Raw genomic sequence first — 25,694 nt, forward strand, 5'->3', positions numbered from 1 at the left:
TCAAAATGAGTGTGGTCTAGTGGTTCCCAGCAGTTAGGAATATTGTTACCGATGTTCTGTGGATGTTCATGGAAAGGAAATTCTGTCTTCATTTCCGGCAAATGTCACAGTTTTTAGCATTTAATAGCTTTTCAGTTATGAAATTCTCATTCCATTATAAACAAACAAACAACAATAATAACATGCAAAACAAACCAAACAAACAAAACATATACCCAAACCTTAAATTTCACTCCAATGTCAGCAGAAATCAAATAAAAGATGTGATCATGGTCATGTTAAACTTTACAAAAAGTTTTCCAACAAAACTCCCACAAAAGTATAATAGAGACCTCTGTATGACAACATCTGCTTCTGTACTGTTTCCTGGCTCTTCTAACTCCACTGTGCTCAGGACAGGTGGCAGACACTGGCCCTGGACACAGCAGGTGCACAGTATCCCATTATGTGACCCTGTTTTTGGGGGGGACAGAAAATTTGGATCCCTCTGTTAAATGTATCCATTCCACATCTAGGAAACAACCACTGCTAATGACAGAAAGACATAAATGCCCCTCTTGTTCTTTCTGAAAAGGGTCTGCGCTTGGCTCCAAACCACACAGAGATGCCAACCAGTGGAGCCACTAATAACAGGAAAGGGCGATTGGAGAAAAATGCCGCTAAAATATGTTTTTATTTTATTTTTTTTTGTGCGTGTGTGTCCATGTGTCTGTGTGTGTGTGTCCTGGTTTTAGATAAAACTCTGAAGCCTGATGAGTTTTTTTCAGTGGAAAATTAAAGGTTACCCAGTGAAAGCTGGGAGGGGGTCGCTTTTGTGTTTTTAATATTGTGGCATAGATAACAGCTCCTCTCTCAAAGCCTTGAGGGTCACAAGAAACCTGATGGAGGGGCAGGGAATTTCATCTGGGGTTGCCTGGGAATCCTACCAATCCTTTCATTCACGGGAGCTTTTCTGCTGGGCGCTCTCACCGCACAGGCTCCCCCCTGGAGCTCACAGTCCTCGCTCGACCTTCCAATGCAGTGTGCTCAGGGAGAAACACAGGGCTGATTACAACCATTCTTTTTTCTCATTCATGGTCAGAATTGACCACTGGCCCTTTACAGCGCTTTTCTATTTCTAAAACTGTACTAAAAGTCCAGGCAGTGATTTTTGACCCTGCTAGAACTGCACGAGCATTTTCTGTCCTCAGGGCTGTGGGAGTACTAGCAGGGTCTGTTGCTTTACACTGATGTGAAACAGTTCTGGAAATCAAAGCTGTTAGGGAAAAGCACATTGACTCCAGCTCTGTGTCAGTCATGAACATCTCCTACCTCCGGTGTTCCAGCACCCAGGAGGAAAGGAACGACCTAAAAAGAATGTTACACAGAGGGAGTGTCTCCTCCAAGGTATCCATGGGAACAATAAAATGAAATAAAGCTGAACTCTGGAGAGTTGTTTGAGAGCCTGGTTGCCACTTCTCTAAAGACGACAATTTTAGTGCCTCAAAGAAGAGGAGCTTAGTGGGAAATCAATGCATTTCTGAGGGAAAGGAGCCAACACAGCTTAAACTGAGTCCAGTGGTGGCAAAATTCCGAGAGCCTGAAGAACCTTTTTGAACTAATCTGGTGAGCAAAGATCACCTCCTTGCCATGGGGTGAAAGGACTGCTGCCAGGCCCCACCATGGCCTCGGGACCCCCATGCCGCTGGCAGCTCCCATTCACTCAGGATCACATCCACAGAAGTGATGCTAATGCAACGTGCGCGAGATCAGCTTGGGGTGCAGGAACAGGAGCCTCCCTATCCTCATCGTAGCTAAATTAACACCAGTCAGCCAGGAGAGGAGTTTAAGAGAGCAGAAGCCTGGGGCTGTTTGACTCTTGCCTGGCTGAGAGCTGTTGTGAGCCAGCTAGAGACACGGACAGAGAGGACCATAATTCTCAGGGCGGCAGTATCCTTGGTGCTGCCCTGTCCAGGTGTGTGAGCGAGCAGCTTTGTGGCAGTGGTAGCTTACCTGGGGAGAGCTGCCCTCCTGCTTCTGCTCAGTCTGCAGTGCAGCTGACTTGTCTGGAGCAAGCTTCCAGGAAAAACAAAAAAAGCAGGCTGGGCAAAGTCTGCTTACAGGCTGTGCTGCAGCAGGAGCATCCATCTTAGATCCAGTGGAGGAGGAGAGCTTGGACATGCTCCCTTTTTAAAGCAACAGTGCTCCTACTGAGCATGGTGAGGAAGGGTAGTGCTACGCTACGCCAGCGGTTGCACTGAGTATGTGCAGAGCACTTTACAGGCATTAGCTAATTGATCTTTGCATAACCTTTTTGAGCTAGGCAATTAAACATCATCACTACAGTTTTGTGGGTATGAAACTGAGCAGGGCTGAACTTGCGCAGAAGCAGCCTGTGATTTTAGGGTGCATGAGCTGAAAGGGTTTCGGTCTGATTTTGTAGGTGCAGACCATCCTGTAGGCCTGACTGACTTTGAGAGTGCAGAGCATCCGTACTCCACTTGCAGCCCAGAGTGTACGGTTGTTTTTAAAAGCCAATCCCTGGAGTATTTCAAGTTGGAAATCGAAAAAAAGGAGGCACCCCAGATCACTAAGCCATTAGGATAATGCTGGCTTTTGTGTCTAAATATATCTAAGGAGAAAAGTCTAGAGACAGCATTTTGTCTCCCTGCTTTCTCTTTATGCATCTGGACAGGCCGCCTCCCCAAGGGCTCCCCACAGATGTCTGTGGAACTGTTGATAAAGGTTGTTGTTTAAGAAGGAAAATAAAGCTTTTCTTGTCCAGGGGCAAATTTCCTGCTTAAACTACAGGAACTGAAGGACTAGAAGATGGGACACCAAAGCTGGATTCACCATCACCCTACAAAAAATGTCATCTGAGAGTAGCACTGGGTTCGGAGAGTGGCATTTATCCTTTCACTGTAGCTCTGCATTGGCTTTACAAAGGGGAGAAAATAGACAATGGGTAGTAAATAGGGGGACAGGACACAAGTGGGACATACTGCATGGCTGGGAGCTGACGTTGACAGAGTGGTATGTGATGTTTGTTTAATTTACTCTTTATTACCCTCAGGGCATGTTTTTGTTATATGGCAGATCCTTAATAAAAATAAAACTTTTACCTCTAAGTGTGCTTGACCAAATAGCTATAAAAGAGACCTTCGAGGCTGCCTTTCTCCTGACTTGGTAATGCTGTAGCAGTAGTCTACCAAGGCCCAGATTTTCAGTTGGATGGATGTGGCCTGGTACCTCGTGGGATTTTCACTTGTAGGCTGAACAAGTTTGGAATTGAAATTAAAAACAGGGCAAATAAGAACACCCACCAGTGCCTCATTGTGATTGTAAGTACATAAATAACATTTCACATCTCAGGTTTATCTCATTTAGTACTCCAAATAGGAGAACTCACTTTCCCTACAGCCTTAAGACAACAGCTGAAGATCCGATGTCCTTCAAATCATGCTTCAAGGTACATCCATGTATTAATGCAGCTTTTTTATCCTACAAACCTTCCAGATGCGTGAGAGTTACAAGCTGAGTATTCTCCAAAGGGACAGGCCTGAAGTAATTCAAAGTCCTTCGTTAGGCACTCTGTCAATGCTGTAAACATCGCTACTTAATTGATGTACTGTTTTTATTACGTGTGCCCTAAGGGACTGCGCTGACCAGAGCCTCTTGTAAATTGAATAAATAAACAAATAAATAAGCAAACATTGTTGCCTCAACCAGCTCATGGTGTGACAGAAAATTCTGTGTGGTTTAATGTGGTTTCAACACAACAGTTTTGCTGGCTGGAATGGCTTGTTTGATTGTCATTGGCCCTGGCAGGCTCTTCCAGCTTCTTCCTCCACCTCAGCAAAGACAGAGAATGACACTCTCCCTTTCCGGATTTCTACGGTCAGTTTGTTTATTAAATATGTCATTTAAAAAGCTTTTTATAAAGTGAAAACTGTCTATTCCCTTCCTTCATCTGGAAAAATGGGTGAAGAATTTTGTCATTTTCTGTTAAAAGTGATTAAGTTGCATCCTCATTCTCCCCCCATCCCTACCCTTTTCCCCCTTGTCCATCTACCACACTTCATAGCTCTGCAAAGCCGTGATCTCTCATTTGCTTCTTACTTGCATATTGTCTGGTCCAAAATACTTCTCAAACATATCTTTTAACAAAAACTCAGAAAACACAGTTTTACCAATTAGATTACAGTGGGGAAAAAAAAAAAAAAGTGTCATTTGGGGAGATAAGCTACCTAAGCCAAGTACAGAAAGCAGCATAAGTATCGGAGCAATCTGTTGGTGAGAACTGGCCACACCAGTCCTCACGCTGAGTGGGTTTTGCAGCCTGTGCTAATCTCTGGGCTGCCATGGCTAGAGTGTTTTAAGTGCCTTGGATGGATGGCTTGGACACGTTTGGTGTTTTTTTTTTTTTTTGGACACGGAATTGCAAGCACATACTGACTGCAGTCAGACTTTCATCCTCATGAATGTTATGCATGTGAGCAGTTTTACAGCTGTGAGTCATCATCTTGCCTACATTCATATGTTCTTTTCCACTCTGGAAGGGAAGCGCTTTCATTCACGAGAAGAAAAAAATAGGTTTCAAGCAGTATCAGGATACAATCCCACCCTTTTATAGTGCTCATCTCCTTGTTACGAAATTTGATTCCTCTAAGGCATGACTATAACTTAGAGTGTAGAAAAGTGAGTTAAGATGGAAAACAGGTTGTGCCAACTAAGCTTCTATGAATGCCCAAATCATTTCTCCTAACAGTGGACTTCTCACAAAAAGCTGCTTAAAATTTGCAGGACAGTGATCCTAGGTAGTCTTCACACTGGAGAACAATAGGTAAGCATTGTCAGCTGATCCTTAACACAGACCTTAAAGAGCCTGAAGAAATGAAGATGGACTGAACTAGAGAGGGAATGCAAAGAGATCAGATTCTACTTGTGTGCCCTTGCATCCAAGAGCTCCAAGACCCATTAACCACATTGCAAAATTGTTCTTGGGCAGTGGAGGTGTTTTTCCCATAGCCAAACTTTTCTGTGAGTAAAACCAAAAGAAAGCATTGTACCATATTTCTCCCAAACGTGTGATGCTGATGTTGTCCTTGGGATAGATACTGGCCAAACCAAACTGAGATAAGCTCAAAATCATGAAAAGTGTCAGAGAAGGAGTGTTTCTCAGAGGACATTCAAAGAATACTTGGATCTGGACATAGTCCTAAATCTATTTCACAAGAGGAAAATCAGGCTGGATTTTCCCGTGAGAAACAGGTTGTATTTGACCTTAACGTACAATTAGCTGTTAAATGATTTTCAAGGAGACTTTCCTATGATAATTTACTTAGCCTTTAGCACTCATTTATGTCTTCATGGTGGAGATTGGGGTTGATTCTACAGAACAAGTCTCAATTACATTTTTTCCATTTAAGTAAAACATTGCTTTATGGGAGTATTGAGAGAATTTTATGTTCTCTTTTCTTCTTTCTAATATATTGTTATGACATAAATTATGTCATGAAAGTCATGAAATCATGAAATGATTGTAAGTGAAACACTCCACAATTCAGAAAAGATTCACTAAAAGAACTGATGGACTTTTGGTCACCCAGAAGATTATTTAGACATTTGTGTACTGTAGGTGTGAATGTCACCACACTACTGCTACCACGTATTGACCTAAACACTGGGTCTAAGAACTCAGATTAAATTTTAAATAGTTAAATCTCTCTTGGTGTCTGGGTGATGGAATCACAGAATTATGAATCACAGAATGCTTGAGGTTGGAAGGGACCTTTGGAGGTCACCTGGTCCAACCCCTGCGCAAATAGGGACACCCAGAGCAGGCTGCCCAACAGCACATCTAGGTGGTTTTTGAAGATCAAGAAGGGAGACTCCACAGCCTCTCTGGGCAACCTCTTCCAGTGCTCAGTCACCTGCATAATATAGAAGTGCCTCCTGATGTCCAGACAGAACTTCCTGTGTTCTGATTTGTGTCCATTGCCTCTTGTCCTGGTACTGAGCACCACTGAAAAAGCCTCACTTCATCCTCTTTGCAATCCCTTTTCAGATATTTATAGATATTGATAAGATTCCCCCTTGAGCCTCCTTTTCTCCAGGCTGAGCAGCTCTCAACCTTTCTTCATACAAGAGATGCTCCAACCCCTTGATCATGTTGGTGGCCCTACATTGAACTCTTTCCAGTACATCCAGGTATGCCTTGTACTGAAGGCTCAGACTGGAATAAAAGATCTTAATTAAATTTATGATTCCTAGACACAATTTAGACTCTATAAAATTATATATATATGTATATTTATACAATTTGTTTGATATATATTATATAGATAAAAAATTGCATCCACATCAGGCTAAGAAATGCAACATACCTCACATTGGAAACTCTTCAGGCCTGATAACCTACATAACCCCGATAACACAGAGAGGTCACCTCCACACAACACAATACTTGGTCTTGTGTTGGTTTTTTTTTTTTTCATGACACTGGAGAACTATGTTGCATTCCTGTTATACCTGTGTCTAAGGATATAAAACATAACTACAACTGTGCTGGAGGACTGTGTAGTCTCCAGACTGAGCACTTTCTTGGCTAGCACATCTAGGAACATGCCCCAGCATCTTTGGTTGACTTCAAAAGTCAGTCACGGAGTGAACTAACATTACTGCAATGTATATGGCCAGAGGATTCAGGTTCTGGAATGAGCTGAGAACTAAAGTTGTGTGCGGTGAGACTAGCAGTGGGTTTTTATCAAAATGCGTCCTTCTGCTCAGCAGGACCCAGGTCTCAGAGAGTCACCTGAGAGGTGGCACTCAGGATCTTCAGGTTTGGAAACTGCTGCTTCTCACCAATCTTTTGCTCAAAAGATCATGGCTCCTGTCTTGGGCTGGGACATTCAGAATCTATGCAAATGCCACCTTTGGCACCACTGCTGACCATTTGTCAGTGGATTGCCAAATAATAATCTTTTGTGATTACGTTAACCTTTTAACTCTGCAAACATTTCACATTCAGATCAATTGCCAAATTACCTTAATTTACCAATTGATTTTGCCTCAGATGAGCTGCAGTAACAGTCCATATGTTTACTCTTAATTTGTGGCTAACTCCTCTTTTACTGAAATGAAGCTAAATTCAATTACCTCATATTTGTTGCAGGGAAAGAGCACAGACATAGTCAATCTCATGCTCAACAAACACCTGACATCATGTTAATCTGTGGTAACCTGGCCATGAATTCAAACCTTTACAGATTTGCAGGTGAATGTTCAGGACTATGGGCTTTAGCTTTTCTAATTCTCACCTGTGCTTCTGTTTAACTAGTATTGCTTTAAAGATCTTTGTCCTCTGTTAAACATGTTTTAGATTATTTCTGCCACCCGTAACATATTAATTTTCCAACTTTTCTCAAAGGTGAGTATCAGTGTACATCCATACTATGTTCCTACTCTCATATGTATTATTTCTGTCTGCTCTTTAGTGATTACTACTAATATGTTTTGTACTGTACAATACAAAAGAGGACAGCACCTCCCCAAAGACCTAGTAATCAAAGTTAGACCAGTGAAAACAATTATGAAAATTATTCTGGAGAGTTTATATATATATATAAAATTAAAATTAAATAACTCATCTACAGGTATAATTGAAAGTTACAATGTTTGAATAAATTCAGATTCATTCAGTTGCAAATATATATAGCAGCTTGTTTTACTCTCGGTGGTTAACAGAACTACTGGAATTCTGTTCTTTCAATATGAAACCATTTTTCTGAATGAGATAAACTGTCAGCCACAACCAATAATTATACCTCTTTTTACTAAGGATAAGTAACTGTGGTGTCTGTTTTAGACTGTTGCATTTTCAGCCATAGGAAGGAGCTAAAGTTACATAAATTTGCTAGAGGAGTACTTAGACAGCTGTTTACCTGGAAATTATGCTCATTTCTTGTGTCAATGTGAAATACAATTTATTTTATAGCTGTGGCAAAGAATTAATAAATAAATTGTTGAAATGTTAGTACACAATTCATACAGTTTTGTATGTACCTCACAAGAAGATGCTTATATATTCTTTGCAGAATATTGCTAGTGATAAAACCAATAAATGCCTTTAGTTTTACTCCACTTACTGCATCTTTATGTGTAACAATAGATATAAACAATTTAGTACATGGGAATAAACGTCAACAAAATGCATGCATTCATCCTCGCGGAGTTGTAGGATGCTCTTGCAGTCAAATCCTCCGTCAATGCACCAGGGACACATGGAGCTGCTCTTGCCTTCAAGGGGGATTACCTGTGTTAATATTCCAGGTATCAATGTCAGATTGAGATTAAATACTACCTAGCCTTAAAAGGTGCTAGTCAGTAAAATGGAGTAGTCAGGCTGAGCCAGGTGTGTGAAAGCAGAAAAGACTCACAAGACAGGAAACTGACTTACAACCAAACGCAGAAACACAAAGCCACAGCTGAGCCTCCTGATATACACATGGGATTTCTGAATACTGGTAAAACTGACTTTCCAAGGATGACATGATTACCCCTAAGATGAAACACCCATTCGTGTGACATATGTGGGTAGCAATCTGGGAGAGCTTTATGCCAGTAAACCTGAGCTACTTTTAATTCAAGAGAACTATTTGCAGAGCTGCTGCAAGTGCAGGTGACGTTGCAGCCACATGAACGTAGGCTGACATACTGAGGCTCTGTCAAATGTTCTCTCCTGCCACCTGTACCCTTCCCTCCACGTCCCAGGCAGTCCGCTCTTCCCTCCCTGCTGGCACATCCCATCTCTGCCAGAATATCATGAAGCTTATGTCACTTCTTGGCATCAGAACATGAAGTGGAGGAGCTGAACAGGATTCAGTAGCTGTGGGATCATTATATCTACCACTGTGGCTGCTGATCCATGATGAACATCACAGCCAGAAACGCCCATATGGAATCTCCTACCAGCTGCTCTTGAGCAGACCTTGAAGCAGCGATATCAACCAGTTGAAATCTGACCCTATGAAGGAGTTAAGCAGAAATGGAAACTCTACCCATCCTGTGTTCCTCTTATGTGAGACATCAGGGTGCATGCAGGTCATATTTTCAAGTCTTTCTCTGCACGCGTATGTATTAGAAGTATTCTACAACCAAGGCAAGGTTAATTTTAACTTCTGCTACTCTGCTCTAAAGAAGGATAAACTGAGAAATATCTCAAGAAAATGAAGCATAGTTCTCATAAACTGACTGTTCCTGATACTAGATGCTTCTGTAGAGGATTCTTAGGGCTATCTTGCACAATGGAATGTATTGCCATTATATATTCAGTGCAAATACAGTTCTCATACCATGAGAAAATCTGACAGTTCTATTTTTTTTTTTTAATTTATTTTTTTTAAAGAAAGCAGAAAGCAGACTGGAGTGTTTTTACTAGGAGAAAGGAATGTACTATGCCATGCATTATTTAGTGTGAAGAAATTTAGATCAGAGAATTACAGGGTAATTCAGGTTGGTAGGGCCTCAGGAGGTCTCTGGTCCAAACTCCTGCTCAAAGCAGCGTCAACTAAGAATTCAGATGAGGTTTCTCAGGGGTTGATCCAGCTGAGTCTTGACAGCCTCCAAGGATGGAGACTGCATAGTCTTTCTGTGAAACCTGTTCTCCTGATTCACTGTTCCAGTGGTAAAAGTTTCCCCTTAAATCTAGCCTCAGTCTCTCTTGTTTCAATATACACCCATTGCCTCTTGTCCTTCTGCTGTGTGCCACTGTGCAGAGCCTGGTTCTGTCTCCTTGAAGGCATCCTTCTTGCCACTGGGCTCTGCAGTGAGGTCTCCATTGAAGTCATCCCTTCAAAGGCTGAACAAGCTTGGATCTTTCAGACTCTCCTCAGAGAGTAATTGCTCTGTTGCATTGACCATCTTGGTGGCCCTCTGCTAAAGATGCTTGAATTTATCAACATCTTGCATTGAAAGGTACAGGGGGTCTAACAAGCTCTGAGAAGAGAGAGATAATAACTGGATCTCACATTTTTGCTCCTGGTCATAGATGTTGAATTTCAGGAGGTTTCTGTTGGCCCTTTCCTCCAGACTGTCCACATCCATGTGGATGGCAGTCCTGCCTTTGAGCGTAACTACTGGTCTCCTCATTGCAGTGTCTGATGACTTGACAAACATACGCTCCTCATCTCCAGGTCACAAATTAACATCAACTGATAAAGAGGGCAGGTCCTCTGATAGACCGCCTATGATCGCCTACTCATCACTAGTTTCTGGGTTAGTCACCCACTACTCTCTAAGCCTGATCATTCAGCCCGTGTGTTACTAAACTAAGTTGTCCAGCCATTGAAACAATAATGTCCCAACTTGGATACAAGAGGAAGCAATGTCAGTGTGGGAGTGTGGCCATGGGGGTCGACAAGCCCCATCGTCGGTGATAACATTGGACTCTTAACAATGAGACCATCAGGAAAGTAAAGAGTTTAGAGGCAAAAAAGAAGGGTGATTCAGGAGACGCCTTGCCCTCTCGTGTTGCTTATTCTCCAGCCGTTAAGGCATGGAAGTTGCTGGGTGTTTGCTGTTGCCGGGCAAAGTTGTTGACCAATGAATAGTTAGTGGAAGAGTACTGCTGTGGGGTGAATGGTATAAGAAGGGAGCCTGCCCTCGATAAGGAATAATGAAGTTATGTTCTCAATATGAGAGATGAAGTTATGCCATCAGTAAGAGAGAGTTGAAGTTATTTAATCAATAAACAAGTAGCAGTTACTGATCCTAAAAGAACCCTGGTGTCCTTGTGGTCATTACACCACGTCAGAAGTCTTTCTACAAAGTAAAAAGTATCCTTAGATACCTCTCTCACAACTCTATTCCTTGTATCATAGATTTATGGCACTCATGACTATATGTGATGTTATAAAAATAATCATATGGCCACCACTGCATTTCGACAATAATTTTAATGACCTAGAGGAAGCTGTGTTAAAAAGACGATGGAATCCAGGATGCTTCTGCAGACTTCAAAGAGATCATAGAAAGTACACATGGTCACATGCTCTCCACAAAACAACCTCTCTTACTGCTACTGAACCATAAAGTCCTCCCAAGGAGAGAAAGGATAAAAAGAGAAGAAGAAACCAACTGATCAGGGCATGTTAAAGGCACGACTGAAAAAAAGAAACAGGGTAACAAGTCCACAGAATCAAAAATATGCGAGTAGGTTGACCGAAACAGAGCACTGACAACAGCAATCTGCTCCCTTGAGGTACCCCATGAGCCAGTGGACATCACTCCTTGGGGCTCTACCCAGAGAGGTGAGAGGATGAGGGAAAGAAGACAGGGCTTATGCTCAGCAGGGTCCCCACTATCAATTTACCTCTTAATTCCCTGAACGCCTAAAGCTGGGAGACATTAGTGACTATGACCCATGGGTGCTTGGGCTCCTGATGCACAGAGAATTCACATCCAGGAACAGGATAGGGGGCAAATAAGGCATTTGTTCATAATGGGCCACTAAAATTTAAAAATAAAAATAAAAATTCAACTTCTAAAAATCAGATTCAGGTAGATTTTAAATGTTATATATATATAAATTAAAAGTTAAAATTCTGAATCAGGACAACTTATGCTAAGTCTAGACTTACTGAAATTACAACCAATTAAAGAAATAACAAAGTGCATTACATCAATGATTCATCTCCAGTTTTTAAGGAGTTAAGGAGTGCTACCTTTTTGCATAATGACATAGCTGAAACTGAGAAATTGCTATTCTTTATATTAGCTCAAACTTTGTGAATATGTCACATTACTATGTTTTGTAGTTTATACAAAAGATGGAATGCAAATATTTACATGTTTTGCAAAGGCCAGTACTTTCTGCTTTTGTTGTGTAAATAAGCATTTGCCTCCAATTCTTTTAGTTTCTATTTATTATCAGATGCAGCAGGAACGTTTTCCTCCTGTGAACTAATCCACTGAAATCTGAGAAAATGATTCAGAAATGAATTAGCAGACATGCTGCTCTCCTCTTCCAATCTATAAATAAAATCCAGATAGGAGAATATGAGATCTATAATAACTAAAATTTGAAACACACATGGCCAGTTTTTTGAAGTACCTAAAAATATGAGCTTTTCAAAGGCATCTACCAAACTGAAGAACCTAATTCTGATTCAGTTCAGGTACACTTATGTTGGTGAGGATGTTGTTTTACATGCTGGCTATTAGTTTTGAAAATCCCACTGATAACCTATTTGCTCTGTTAGACATCACCATGCCAGTTTTTCAGTCCACTATCTCTCTAATTAACTTAGCAATCAGTTAAATTAAATGCAATATGAATATTCAAAAATTAAGGCAGAAAAAAATATCTTAGAAACCATGTAATTTATTCAATGAATGTGTAGGTATAATGCACCCTTCTCAATGCATTCTTCTCACTAGGAAAATCAAGGTTTGTGTAAAAATTATATATGTCTGCACATCACCAAATTTAAGCCGTTGGACTAGTCAAAGAGAAAGATTCCTTAGGACATAAAATGCAAATGAAATAAATAAATTAAAAAAAAAAAAAAAACAGTTTAACCAAAGGTTTCCTGCATCTGATTTAATTCATGATTATAACCAGTGATTTAATTCACTTTCGTTTAAATCAATCTATGTTGCCTCTGGTTACCTATTTATCTACTTCACATTTACAAAATGAATAATAACAGAATGAGTTTCTTCCTTTTGCCAGTGTGCCTCATTAGGAAGAGTTATGCCTCTCACAACAAAAGTGTATCTTGCCCTTTTCTACTGTCCTTTGGTCTTATGCTGATTATTCCTGCAATAAAGTCAGCCAGAAACACAAGGATTTTTTTTTATTTTTTTTTTGTGATGTGGACATTTGTCCACTAGATGCTGCACTAAGCCCACCTACTTATTCCTCATACTGCCACCCTGCCTGAGACAGAGCCCTGTACTCCAACTCCTTCAGCTATCTGAGCTATCTTAGCAAGACACCGGATGCATGAGCAGAGACAAGCTGCCTCTTTCAATCTTATTTTGTCTTTGATGTTGGACTGAGTGATGGCAAAAAACCTCTGCTATGACTTGTTAAAGCATACAGTTAGTGATTATAAGTTAAACTCTTATAAACACCTATATACAAAGAAATATTCGCTTTGTCATAACTGAATGTGGCTTAATGTCTTTTTCTCCACTTTTATTCTCTTTTGACAGAGAAGACATCTTTTAATGCCCATCTCATGGCTTCTGGGGAGTGCTCTGATAACACAGGTGTTTAATAAAAAGGAGCCATGGAATTTGCTGCCAGCTCCTGAGGTCCAGGACTACCCGAGATGAAGCCCGCTTCCAGGACAGCAGCAGAAACTGTAGCTCGCTGGCAGAGGAGAGAAACAATGCACAGCAGAAATGAGAAAATTTAAAGTTTCCCTGCTCAGAATTTTCTACTGCCCAGCGCAAAAAGCAAAACTCAGCATCTTGTGACTTTCTACTATCTAATAGAAACTATCTACCATCTAATTCTTCTCATTCAAATGCCAGTCAGACCAAACAGCTGTTCCAGGAGAAATAACAACACTGAGATGGAAGAGATGGCAAAGCAACACCGAAGTACTTTAACCAAAACCACCCATGTTATGGGCAACACCCCAGGTCTCTGCAGTCTCTGTGTATGCAGGTTTAGGGAGCTGGAGAGGTTGTTTGGAGAATTCAGTTTTACATTTGGGTGCTTAAAAATCTATTGCAGATTTAACCTTGCCCAAATCTGTTTCAAGCCATTTCCTCAGGAAATTATTATTTAATTCAAACAAATATTTCTAAATTAACATAGAATGGTTCTTCCCTAAGAATTTTACTCTATATAACCATTTTTGCTATACAACCTTCATATGAGCACATGTACTCCCATATTTCTTATTGCTTTCTCAGTCCCTTGAAGAAGATATTAGTTCCTTCTTCAGCTACATTTCAGCCCACTTGTCCTTGTTGGAGCAGATCAAGCTGTCATAAGAAGATTAAATTGAATTAACTTTCATTATAGTGTTTGAATACCTCTTACATATATGCTCTGGTGATGGAATTCATACATTTGGTAATATTGAAAAGCTGATATTCTCATTTAGCTTAAATGATCTCTATCAGGAACAAATTCTGTGATTTCTATTTATCACACTACAACTGTGCTGTACAAAATGAGCTGCATTCAATCTTAAAATTGAACTGCTTTTACTAAATGGTATGCAAAGCCATTGTAATTTTCTCATAAAACAATACAGCAGTGCTTAAACTCCAGCCTTCCCCTTCCAAAACATGATCCCCTATATTGGAGCTAGTTATTTTATTCACAATAAGGCAACATATACAGAATGGGCTGACATCCCAAAGTGGGCTTGCTTTCTTGATGGAAAAAGGGAGCAAGGGGAGGAGGGAGGCTTTAGGCCACTTTGAAATGGGAGCTAGATGATATTCACAATCTGAATGATGGTCACTGTTCTTTGTGAGGACGAAGATCTCTTGCCTGCCACCAAGTTTCCCATGTGACATTTAGCTTCTGATCTGGGAAAGAAAAATGAAACCCAGAGCATGACCTGAGAAAGGCCACTGAAATGTTGCTCTTTTCCCAGCTGCCTGTCCCCTGCCTCTGGGTGGGAGAGCAAGCAAGAAGCAAAAAACTGTTGGCATACACCACTGTATGTTCTAGCACTTTGTATATAAAACACATAAAAAAGATAAGTAATTCTAGATTCACAGAGAAGATGCATCATGTCCAGAAGAGATCTGGTGTAAGCTTCTGTCATATGGGTATGGCTTACCTCCTCCCGAGGAGCCAGGCACTATGTACCACCAGATGTGGGAAACCAAGTGTCCTCTCTGGGCAGATTTCCCTTTTGGGTAGGTTTAGTCAGCAAGGTTAATACCATGCCATCCAAGGGCTTCCTTACCCAGAATAAACCTAAATTGTCCCCCAAAAGTGAGTATTTGATCACTATATACTGCCATGGCAGAGAAAGACATCAATGAGGAAACTTATCCTGGTCCACTGGTATGCAGTGGTCAAATTTGCACTGACTGTCCCATGAGTAGATCAGTAATTCTCCTTAAATCAGTATTAGCAAGTCTGGACCTAAATTATTCTGAAAATGAACTCCATAACAACATTGTTATTATTGCATTACATATTCCCAACTAACAGTTTTGAGGACACATAACTACATGGAAAACTTGAAAGAAAAATATACAGGAAACATTAAACAAAACTTTTTATTTTGACCTGAGTTACTCACACAATAACAACATAAAATTGGACACTGCTTTGAAAGTTTACGGGAAAACTCCCCACAGCCTTTCTGAAATTCCTTTCACTCTTGACATTTCAGGCCAAATTAATTTGCCTAGGCAAAGTTTTATGTTTAATACCAGAAGGAATGATTAGAAGACTCAGACTGAGTTCTGTAACACAGGCATTAATTTTCTTCCATGTGCCTTGTTCTGAGCCCAGTAATTTGAGCTAAACTACATCATTTCAGCCCATGAAAAAATAAATTATTAAGTGCCATAGGCAGGGAATAGAAAAGAACAAGGTGCTACCTTGGGCTTCAACAATAACAGGGAATTGATTAGGTGAGAAATGATCCATGCTCCAAGCTATTAAAAAAGATGGAAAAAAAAAAATAAATCCCAAGGTTCCTTCTAATCTGACTAGTGGAAAATTCAACCCTGTCCCCAAGTCTCATGATAAATTTAATCCTGACTAGCTGTATAAGATGTACCAGCCAAGCATTTAAAGCAGAGGATTTTCAATACCCCCTCAAAGCGTTGGCCTACTCAGTCTGGCATGTCTTTTCCAGTTGCATCCAAGTTTGGTGCTTTAAGGAAATGAAAAAAATACTCATTTCAGAGCATACATATTCAACTTGGATCATAAAGGAAAATGGTCCTTTCTGAAATTTGTGATCAGCTGTAAAGTCTTAAAACATGGCAATTAAGGACAGAAGGGGTACCATGCTGGATTAAAGAACCACCTAGCCTGCCTGTATATGATCTTTCTCTTTGGTAAACTGTCCCAGTTTTCAACAATTACTATTTTCTTGAGTTAAATACAGTATTTTCACCATTGTATGCAGTATTCATTGATGGATTTATCCTCCATAAATGCATGATATTTATAATTATACATTTATGCAGTATAATTATGCACTGTGTCAGGAAGCACAGATTCTTAATTTTAAATCTAACACCTAAAGTTTTCATAAGGTAGATGCTAAATTTTGTGCTGTGAAAAATAGCAAATACCTGATGCCTTTCCATCTTTTCTAGACCATTCAGTATGATCTATAACCCCAAACTTTAAGAAGGAAGATTGAATTACAGCTATTGACTATGATGATCACAGTCATTGTCTTAATATTGACCAGGAAGTATTAGGAATGTGTTGAAAGCAAGGCTGATCTTCCTGTGTTCTGGCTACAACCATAGAATGAGTAAGGGGATTTGTATTTCCTGGACATCAAGGTCAGGAGGAATGAGACAGCCAAGCCCCCTGAGAGCACAGGGCACGCAATGTCTCTGAGAAGCTAGATTTAACACAAATCTTTAAAGTGGGTTATCTAATTCCATTTTAAGAACTGGTAGGGTGCTCTAATGTTTACCATAACTTCTAAGAGATGCTGTCTTATTTGATTTCTGCTTTCATCTCTTTGGGTTGTTTTAAACCTTTCCCAGTGAGCTGGAAAGGCCCTTCCTGTTTTCTCTTGGTGCAGGAATACAAGCCCAATGACCAAATCAGCTCCACACTTTCAATGAAGGGAAAAGATTATGATTTTTTAGCCTGAAGGACTATTTTCCCATTTTCTTTTCAATTCTCTCCACTGCTTCCGCACCTGTATTAAAATATGGACTTAGATAAAATTCTTCAGGTATCTTATTAGTGCTACATACAAATGTTAGACCTCATTTCTATTTCTTGCTATTTCTTTGTTATTATTATTATTCATCCAAGGGTGGATGTAACACCAAATTTTCTAGTTACAGTATTGCACACAAAACAGCATTTTGGAAAAATGGTTTATAGTGTTACTTGAATCGTTCTCTGAGACTTGTATCTGAATATCTGCACTAGGATTTTTCCTTGTTGCACTTCCCAGAATGTAAATGTACATTTTACCTCTCATTGCCTCTAATTTCAATAGCCATAGGCATTGTGTTTCTGTCTTTAGCTTTGGTTAGCAACAATAGCTTTGTATCTTCTGCAAATTTCTTGCCATTTATTATTCCACACTTTTTTTTTTTGTAAATTCTGTTTCAGTGTTGCTTTGCATTTCCCTTTAGTCTGTTGTTTTAAATGTTCCCATGTTCCCTTTAGTTTTTTTGTTTTTTTTTTTTTTAAATCAAGGAAACTTTTTAAACTATGTTTTCTGAGACATGGCTTGAGGACACTCAATACTTCCAAGTTATGCTAATAGTTCCAATTTTAAAGATATTACCTTTTCTCAGACATGCCAAGAGTTATTTTAATCTTTGAAAAATAATGAATTAAAAATAATTATTGGCTGCTGTTGCATTCTGTTTGTATAAATATAACCAGACTATGATTATTGCTAGGCAACTGCGATTTTTTGGTTCAGCAATTAACCATTGGTCTTTCACAGGAACATCCCATGTTGAGTTACTGGAAAGCTAGCATTGAGTATCTTCTCATTTAACAAATTTGGAAGGTTCGGGGGCCATCATTTTCTGCAGTGCAGCCAGAAACAATGCAGCCAGAATTTATATACAGGCATCCAGGCACCATGCTGGACTAACATGCCATGCAACAATGCCTCCTAATTTCCACAAGACACTAGTGCCAAATTCTGCAGTTTATTATAATTTCTGGGGAAGTACTATCTGATTGCACTATCACTCCAAAACACAAGAAAATGAAGAAGAAAAATAATATATCTAAAAATACTAAAAACACTAGTTGTGGTAGAGAATCCAAAATATTTCCCCACACAATTTGTGATTGTGGAAAAAGCAATATCATCAGTACCCATTCTGTTAGCATTTTTGGATTTGCTGTGGTGGAGCAGTGCCCAGTGTGCGGTGCCTGCAGGGATCTGCTTTTGTTCCTTCATAATCAAGGTGTCAGGAGCATAAAGAAGGATCCCTTTGTCTGCTCACTTCTGCAGGAGGAGATGTCATTGACACCATTTCTACAGCCTATTCATTGATTTAAGGACAGGCGATAGATAATGGGAAAAGCAAATGTACCCCAAGAAAAGGAAATAAAAGGAAAAGATTGCCACCAGGAAAATGAAGATAGCTAAGAATCAGGAAGGTTTAAGTTACGATAGAGAAGTGGGACAAAAGAATTTACAGAAGCAGTCTTGAGGGCAGAAGTTACTAGAAACACACTCAATAAATAAATTCTAAGCAAGTGAAAGGAGTCAAGGACACTTTACAACCAAAGTCACAGAGAGCTTGGTGGCTGAGACGGGGCTGTGTGTTTTACTTTCTTTTCTTTTACCACAGCAGCAGCATAGATGCCTAATTTGTAGCCTGTAAATCTTGCTCCCAGCTGAAGTCGTGCTTCCAGGGAAATCAGTGGCAATACTCCAGTGGGTCAACTTCTTCACTGAAATTTTGGCAATGCTAGATGAAAGGGGCAAAAGTGACTTAATTCAAACAAGGATTTATGAACAAATATGGAGAACATGAGGTTTTCAAGTCAAATTCAGAAGTCAATTCTTCAGTCTCAGTGTGGTGCTAAAGGTTTTGCACTCCTTCCCTATGTTCGTAGCATTTGCTGTGGTGAGATTCTGTCAAGGCTGAAAATGCCACTCAGCTCAGTAGGTACTCCCACACTAAGGACACCCAGCCCCTCCATGTGTTTGCTTTTTATCAGCTTAAACAGAACATACATTGTTTAGGACTGCAGACATAGTTGCTGCTGTATCCTATGCACTGACATCCAATAACAGAGTAAAGAGGGACTTAATTTCTGGTTACAAAGAGTACAGAAGTCTTCATTACAAATGTGCCCACTAAGCTATAGACTTATCTGGATTTGACTGCAGAAGGAAAACACATGGAGAAGATAAACCTTCTAAGTGACAAAAGGGAACTCCCTGATTTTATTTAATTTGATGGCAGTAGCAACTCACTCATAGTCATCTTGGTAAAATGTTGATTTAACTAAATCACTGCTGAAATCCACGAGAAGTCTGTCAATGGAAAACACATCTCACGGCTTGAATAGCAAACCACTAAAGCTGATTTTTTGGGATTGCTGAGGCCTTCCTGAGCTAGAGTGGCATCTCAATATAGCCCATGAGCTAAGTGAAAATCGAAAATTCTAAACATGACTAATTCAGAGCTTATAAAGCACTTACTAACACTGATTGTTATAATTATATTGCCGAAAACATCAATAACTTTGAAATAATTATAAAACAATTTATATATTAGCTGCCAAGCTCTAAATAAAAAACTGGCATAGCTTATAACCTGTAAATTCATGATGAAGCAGTTTCTCTGAATTTCCCTCCATCTGAGCACATAAAAACCTAACACACACTCTGATCCTTGCAAGAGGCTTTTTCCTGAACAAAAGCTATCTGTAGATTTTTCAAGCCTGAATTAAGAGAGAGCCCTTTGCTTGAGCAGTTTCCATTTCTGTCTCAAGTTTCTCCCATATTTCTAGCAAGCTTTGTTGGAAGTGTACAATATCCCTTCCATTAATATGTCTTCGTACGTCTTACCTTTTTAGACACATTTTTGTTTGCTAAACTGTATATACAAAAGGGTCTGTTTTGGAGCTACTTAAGACATCCCAACGTATAATTGAGTTAGAAAAAGCAGAGAGAAAAAAAAAGAAAAATAAAAAGGCCTCATAGACAGAATGACTAAGAGGATGAAAGTTAAGTTATGCTTTCTCATTCCTTGAGCAATCTACTAAAAAAACCTTTCTCAGAGTGCTGCCCCTTACCCTCCTCTTCCATCTATTCCTCCTTCACTTCTTTTTCCATCTGCCCTGGTAAGCCAGCTCAATCTGCATTAAGAGCTGCAAAAAGAAGAATGTTTGACAAAATGACTTGACTGCTGCCGACTCTGGTATCATTTGCTGTAGTTTGTCTCCACTGTTGTCAAGATTAAATATCAGAGAATGGAGCAAGCATAGCTCCTAAGGGGCGCAGTTCTGGGGAAGCAGGCTGGCATCTTCAACCATCAATAGCAGTAGAGTTTGTTATAATAACTTCAAAATGTTCAAAGGGTTTTATTTTCTGTGTCACTCAAGTTGCAAAACTGGACTCAGCCTTTCAATCTGAGTGAATTTTTCTGAACTATCAGTTTTCTTGTAATAGTACACGTGTACAAGTTCTCCAAAGCTCTAATTACAAACGAGTTTTGAATTCCAAATCACCTGTCTTCATGAGACTGAAAGATGTGTGAGCAGACACCAGGCAATGGTACTTAAACACAGAAAGGGACTCATCACTGTTATAAAATCTGTCAAGAAACAGAAATTCTCGCAATTCAGAATTTCAGTCCATTAATTAAAATGGCAAATAAAAGCCCACATTTTAAACCTAGCTATTTGAATTTCAGTAATTAATGATGGTTTGTCTGCTGAGGTAAGTCACAAATGATATGTACTAAATGTATTCATGTTAAAAGACTTAGTCACATAATCTCATGCATAGACATTTGAATATTAGTCCCTATTTTATCATTATCCCTGTGCATTCAGGCAGACCGTGAGAGGAAACTCAAAGCTTAAGATCATACAGCCGAATTTCCGTAAGGCACAATTTAGTTAAGGACTACATTTTTTTTTTATCTCTTTGCATCCCCTGGACCCCAATACTGTAGAACAGTCAATATAAACAATGACGAGATTTCTTCATGTAAGTCCTCAATACCAGTTACGCAATGAACAAAGTATTGTGGTTTACTAATAGCAAATGTTTCTCTTCCTATTTCTGTTCCTTGTTTTGAATTTAAGTTATAGAATCATAGAATCATAGAATATCCCAAGTTGGAAGGGACCCATAAGGATCATCAAGTCCAACTCCTGGTACCTCACAGGTCTGCCCAAAAGTTCAGACCATGTGACTAAGCGCACAGTCCAATCGATTCTTAAATTCAGACAGGCTTGGTGCAGTGACTACTTCACTGGGGAGCCTGTTCCAGTGTGCGACCACCCTTTCGGTGAAGAACCTCTTCCTGATGTCCAGCCTAACCTTCCCCTGCCTCAGCTTAACACCGTTCCCACGGGTCCTGTCACTGGTGATAACGGAGCACAGGTCACCTGCCTCTCCACTCCCCCTCGTGAGGAAGCTGTAGACTGCAATGAGGTCCCCCCTCAGCCTCCTCTTCTCCAGGCTGAACAGGCCCAGTGCCCTCAGCCGCTCCTCACATGTCTTCCCCTCTAGGCCCTTCACCATCTTCCTCACCCTCCTCTGTACACTCTCCAACAGTTTCATGTCCTTTTTATACTGTGGTGCCCAGAACTGCACACAGTACTCGAGGTGAGGCCGCACCAGCGCAGAGTAGAGCGGGACAATCACTTCCCTCGACCGACTAGCAATGTCGTGCTTGATGCACCCCAGGATACGGTTGGCCCTCCTGGCTGCCAGGATAATCCTTCCTTCTGTGAAAGCATCGGTAAAACATATTTTTCCATTTTTCTGACATTTCCAGAGTGTGCTGTTTCTTAGATCATTATTCTGGCTATCTCTTTTGATACAGTCTTCTCTTTTGCAATACTTGCCTTTTTTTTTTTTAAATCTAGTTCCCATCAATCTATTACAAACTTTCTCAGAAGTTGCATTTGGCACAGGATTTTTTTTTTACTATAATCTTAAACTTTCATATCTTTCCCATCTGTTTTATATGACAGTAATGAGAGTCTTAAAATGGGACTTTATTTTTGCAGTGTTCCAAAAATGCCTTCTGTGCTGTATATTGTTTAGCAATACTCTTTGTATAGTGCCATTAATCTCTAAGGGCCAGATGCTGATAGTGGGTTTTAGTGCCCTCAACTTCCATTAGAGTCAGAAAGAGTGTAGGATACTTCTGTCTTCGCAGGAAGTGATCAGTGCTTGGCAGAAGCAGATGTTAATTGGCCCACTGGGAGAAGCATAAATGCACAGATATGTGTAAGCGTGCTTGTTTTTGTTCAAGACTAACCACAGATTAACCTCATGGTTTGTCTAAAGTAAATAGCAGCCACTATTTTTTACTGAACTCTTATAGTCTATACTCGGACGCTGCAGTAAAAAAAAAAAAAAACAAAAACCTATTTCAACTTGTTCCAGTTTTCTTCACTGAAAGCTTGTTGTTGTTGTTTGTTTTGCTTTGTTTTGTTTTTAGGTAATAAAAATGTGTTCCCTAAAAGAATGAAAATGTGGAAATGTATTTCTCAACTTAAAAACGTGAATGGTAAAAACAGCACAAAGCAGCATTACTGAATTTTCAGTGTCTAAACTATAATCTAGACACTTATCCACTCGACTAAGCTCTGTTAGGCCAAATGGAGAATATCTGTAAACATTCACAACCTATTTTTTTTCTTATAACAAGGAAATGTAATGTACATATGCTCTACAGCCAGGAACAACCCCTAGATGTTGGCAACCTGAGTGACGTGAAAGAAGAATAGATTCCATTTATGTGCCACCACATTTCATAATAAAAACAAAAAAAACACCCACTGGTAAATTTATAAGAACAGACTTGGCCTACTCTTGATGAATGAAACAAAACTTTTAAAGTGAACTCTCTTTAGTAAGGTAGGAATTTGGCTAGAGGAGTTGTAGAAGCAGGATGTATGACTCTTAGATCTTTGTGGGTCTCCAGTACTTTATTTGCTTCCTTGCTGGTCCATCTACAGTGTTTCTGGCAATGACTTTCTCAGGCTCCCAAAGACATCCAAGTCCTAGAAAAGCATGCCCACATTTCATCCTAAAGACCAAAGTCATTGCTTGCACTATCACACTTTTAATGAGGAAGAATCAAGCTGAGAACAAATTGAACAATTTAGTTTTATGAAATCTTACCTCTGAGCAGGAATTAGAGGATTTAAAGGCCAATAGAGGTGAGATACTGAGTCATACAGGACCAGGGTTACTGAAGTACTGGGCAGCTCCACCTCCCAAGCTACTCCATCCCTCCAGGCATGACATGGGAAAATTTGTCCAGACGTTTCAGTTACACAAAGCCAAAAAAATGAATGTTAGTGAATCCTTCCTTGCATGCTAATGAGGAAATATTCACCTCTAGAAACAGAGCATGACAAATGAAACAATTTAAAGAAATACTGAGAACTGACCAGAGGTAGGTTTATTTCTACAGAGATACTGGATTAGTCATTATTTAGTGGTATTACTGCTATGATCCCTGTCATCCCTACTACATCATAGTCCTCATTTTACACCATCAGCAAAATCTCACCATATTCTTTTGTACAACCTTGCTGGAAGCAAAGAAAGCACGGATACATACTTGAAAGAAATCTTTGCACTGGGCAGCTATTGCAACCACTGATTATTTGAGAATAAGAGCTTAGTTTCACTCTGAGGATATATGCTGAATATTTTACATTTGTATTCATGGAGTAGCGCTCCTACTTACAGAACAAGAGTATTGTATATGACAATTGTTAATAGTAAAATTAACCTTGTTTAAGTTGAGCTGCTTAAAATGTCAGTGTTTGCTCTAAGTTCATCATGTTGGATACACCTACACAAATAAATTTAACAGTACTATAACATTTCGCTAGGTGCTAGAAATCAGTTCACTTTACTGTTGCATCAAGAAAGTTTCTAGGAAACTAGACCTAGACAATCCCTGGGCATGGTTCAGTAGCTAGCACAGGCCAAGACCCATTCCCAGTAGTCAATTTAGATGCATCTTTAATGTTTTGGAGAGCAGGAGAGCTTAATGGTGTGGCTGTAATGCCTGGGGAGCTCCGGGCCAAAGAACAACTCTGGGCTGCTTCTTTATTGTGCTTACCCTCAGCTCCTCTAAAATCAATGAAGACAGAGAGGCACCTCCAGAGGGCAATTTTTCCACCTAGCTAGGTTACCAGTTTAAGGTATAAGTGCCCTTCTGAGATGCCCTTTCTTATCTCTCTATATATTCACTAAGTACAGAGGGAATTAGACGTTTACCGTGTAGACAGCTAACATTAAGACAACCCCCACCTTAAAAAACAGTGATAAAAAAGCCTCACTGGAAATGCCGTCTGGACACTCTTCTGTGTAGATCTGTGGTCTAACTGAAGTAATTGGGACAGACTTGGAAGACAAAGAGTTGTGATGTTACTGTTTTTCAAATTATATAGAAACAGCAACAGACAGGTTGAGAACTTGTGGGTAGAAGTTAAGGACCAGACCAATAAAGGACACCGTGTGGTCGAGATCTGCTACAGGCCGCCTGATCAAGGGGAGCCTGTTGATGAGGCCTTCTTGCTTCAACTACAAGAAGAAGGAAGAAGTCCCCCATCCTGATGGGGGACTTCAACCACATGGATGTCTGCTGGAAAAGCTACACAGCAGGCTGTAAGCAATACAGGAGACTCCTGGAGTGCTCCTTGAGGATAACTTCCTGGTCCAGGTATTAGACCCTCAGCAAGTCTGCAGACAACACCAAGTTGAGTGGTGCAGTTGATAGAACAGAAGGAAGGGATGCCATACAAAGGGACCTAGGTAAGCTTGAGAAATGGGCCCATGTGACCCTAATGACGTTCAACAAGGCCAAGTGCAAGGTGCTGCACCTTGGTCAGGGCAATCCCAGACATGAGTACAGTCTGAGAGAAGAACTCATTGAGAGCAGACCTGCAGAGAAGGAACTGGAGGTTCTGGTGGACAAAAAGCTTGACATGAGGCAGCAGAGCATGCATAAAAGCTAACTGCAACCTGGGTTACATCAAGAGAGGAGTGGTCAGCAGGTGGAGAGAGATAATTGTCCCCCTCTGCTCTGCCCTTGTGAAGCCTCACTTGGAGTGCATCCAGGTCTGGGGCCCTCAGCACAAGAAGGATGTGGATCTGTTAGAGAGGGTCCAGAGGAGGGCCACAAAGATGACCTAGGGGCTGGAGCAGCTCTCCTATGAACAGAAGCTGAGAGAGCTGGGGATGTTCAGTCTGAAGAAAAGAAGGCTCTGGGGAGACCTCATTGCAGCTTTTCAATATTTAAAGGGGGCTTATAGAAAAGATGGAGAACAACTTTTTACTTGGGAAGATAGTGATAGGACAAGGGTGAACAGTTTTAAACTAAAGGAGAGGAGATTTAGATTAGAGATTAGAAGGAAATTCTTCACGCAGAGGGTGGTAAGACACTGGAACAGCCTGTCCAGAGAAGATGTAGATGCCTCACCCCTGGAAGTGTTCAAGGCCAGGTTGGATGGGGCTTTGAGCAGGCTCATCTGGTGGGAGGTGTCCCAGGCCATGGTAGGGAGTGGGAACTCATTTGTCTTTAAGGTGTCTTTCAACCCAAAGCATTCTATTATTTCTATGATTCTATGATTTTATGATTCTGTGATATCTTCCACAGCATCTCTTGACTTCTGATGGAGTTGGGGATCCATTGCACCATGCAGTGCATATAACCACAGGATAGGATCTTAAATTCTAAAGATACTACAGCTGGAAAAATGAAGGTTCAGTTTTAGGCTACACATCAACCAGTATACGGTGAGAAGTCAACCCTCAAACACAAGGAACTGCAAGGAG

General features: G+C 40.3%; 1 protein-coding gene across 35 annotated transcripts in view; it reads right to left on the minus strand.

Moving 5' to 3' along the window:
* DLG2 (discs large MAGUK scaffold protein 2) overlaps positions 1 to 25,694 on the minus strand; it is a 1,058,052-nt gene that overhangs the window by 680,281 nt on the left and 352,077 nt on the right. The window contains exon 1 of one of the 35 annotated variants that reach the window (XM_083796984.1): positions 1,993 to 8,101. The exons of the other annotated variants lie outside the window; for them this stretch is intronic. Within the exon in view, the coding sequence (XP_083653110.1) occupies positions 1,993 to 2,160 (168 nt within the window). The 5' untranslated portion in view covers positions 2,161 to 8,101. Of the gene's footprint in view, positions 1 to 1,992; positions 8,102 to 25,694 lie in introns of those variants that run through there. 35 annotated transcript variants of the gene reach the window in all.

Source organism: Anser anser (genome assembly GCF_964211835.1).
Source record: "Anser anser genome assembly, chromosome: 1".
Lineage (NCBI taxonomy): Eukaryota > Metazoa > Chordata > Aves > Anseriformes > Anatidae > Anser > Anser anser.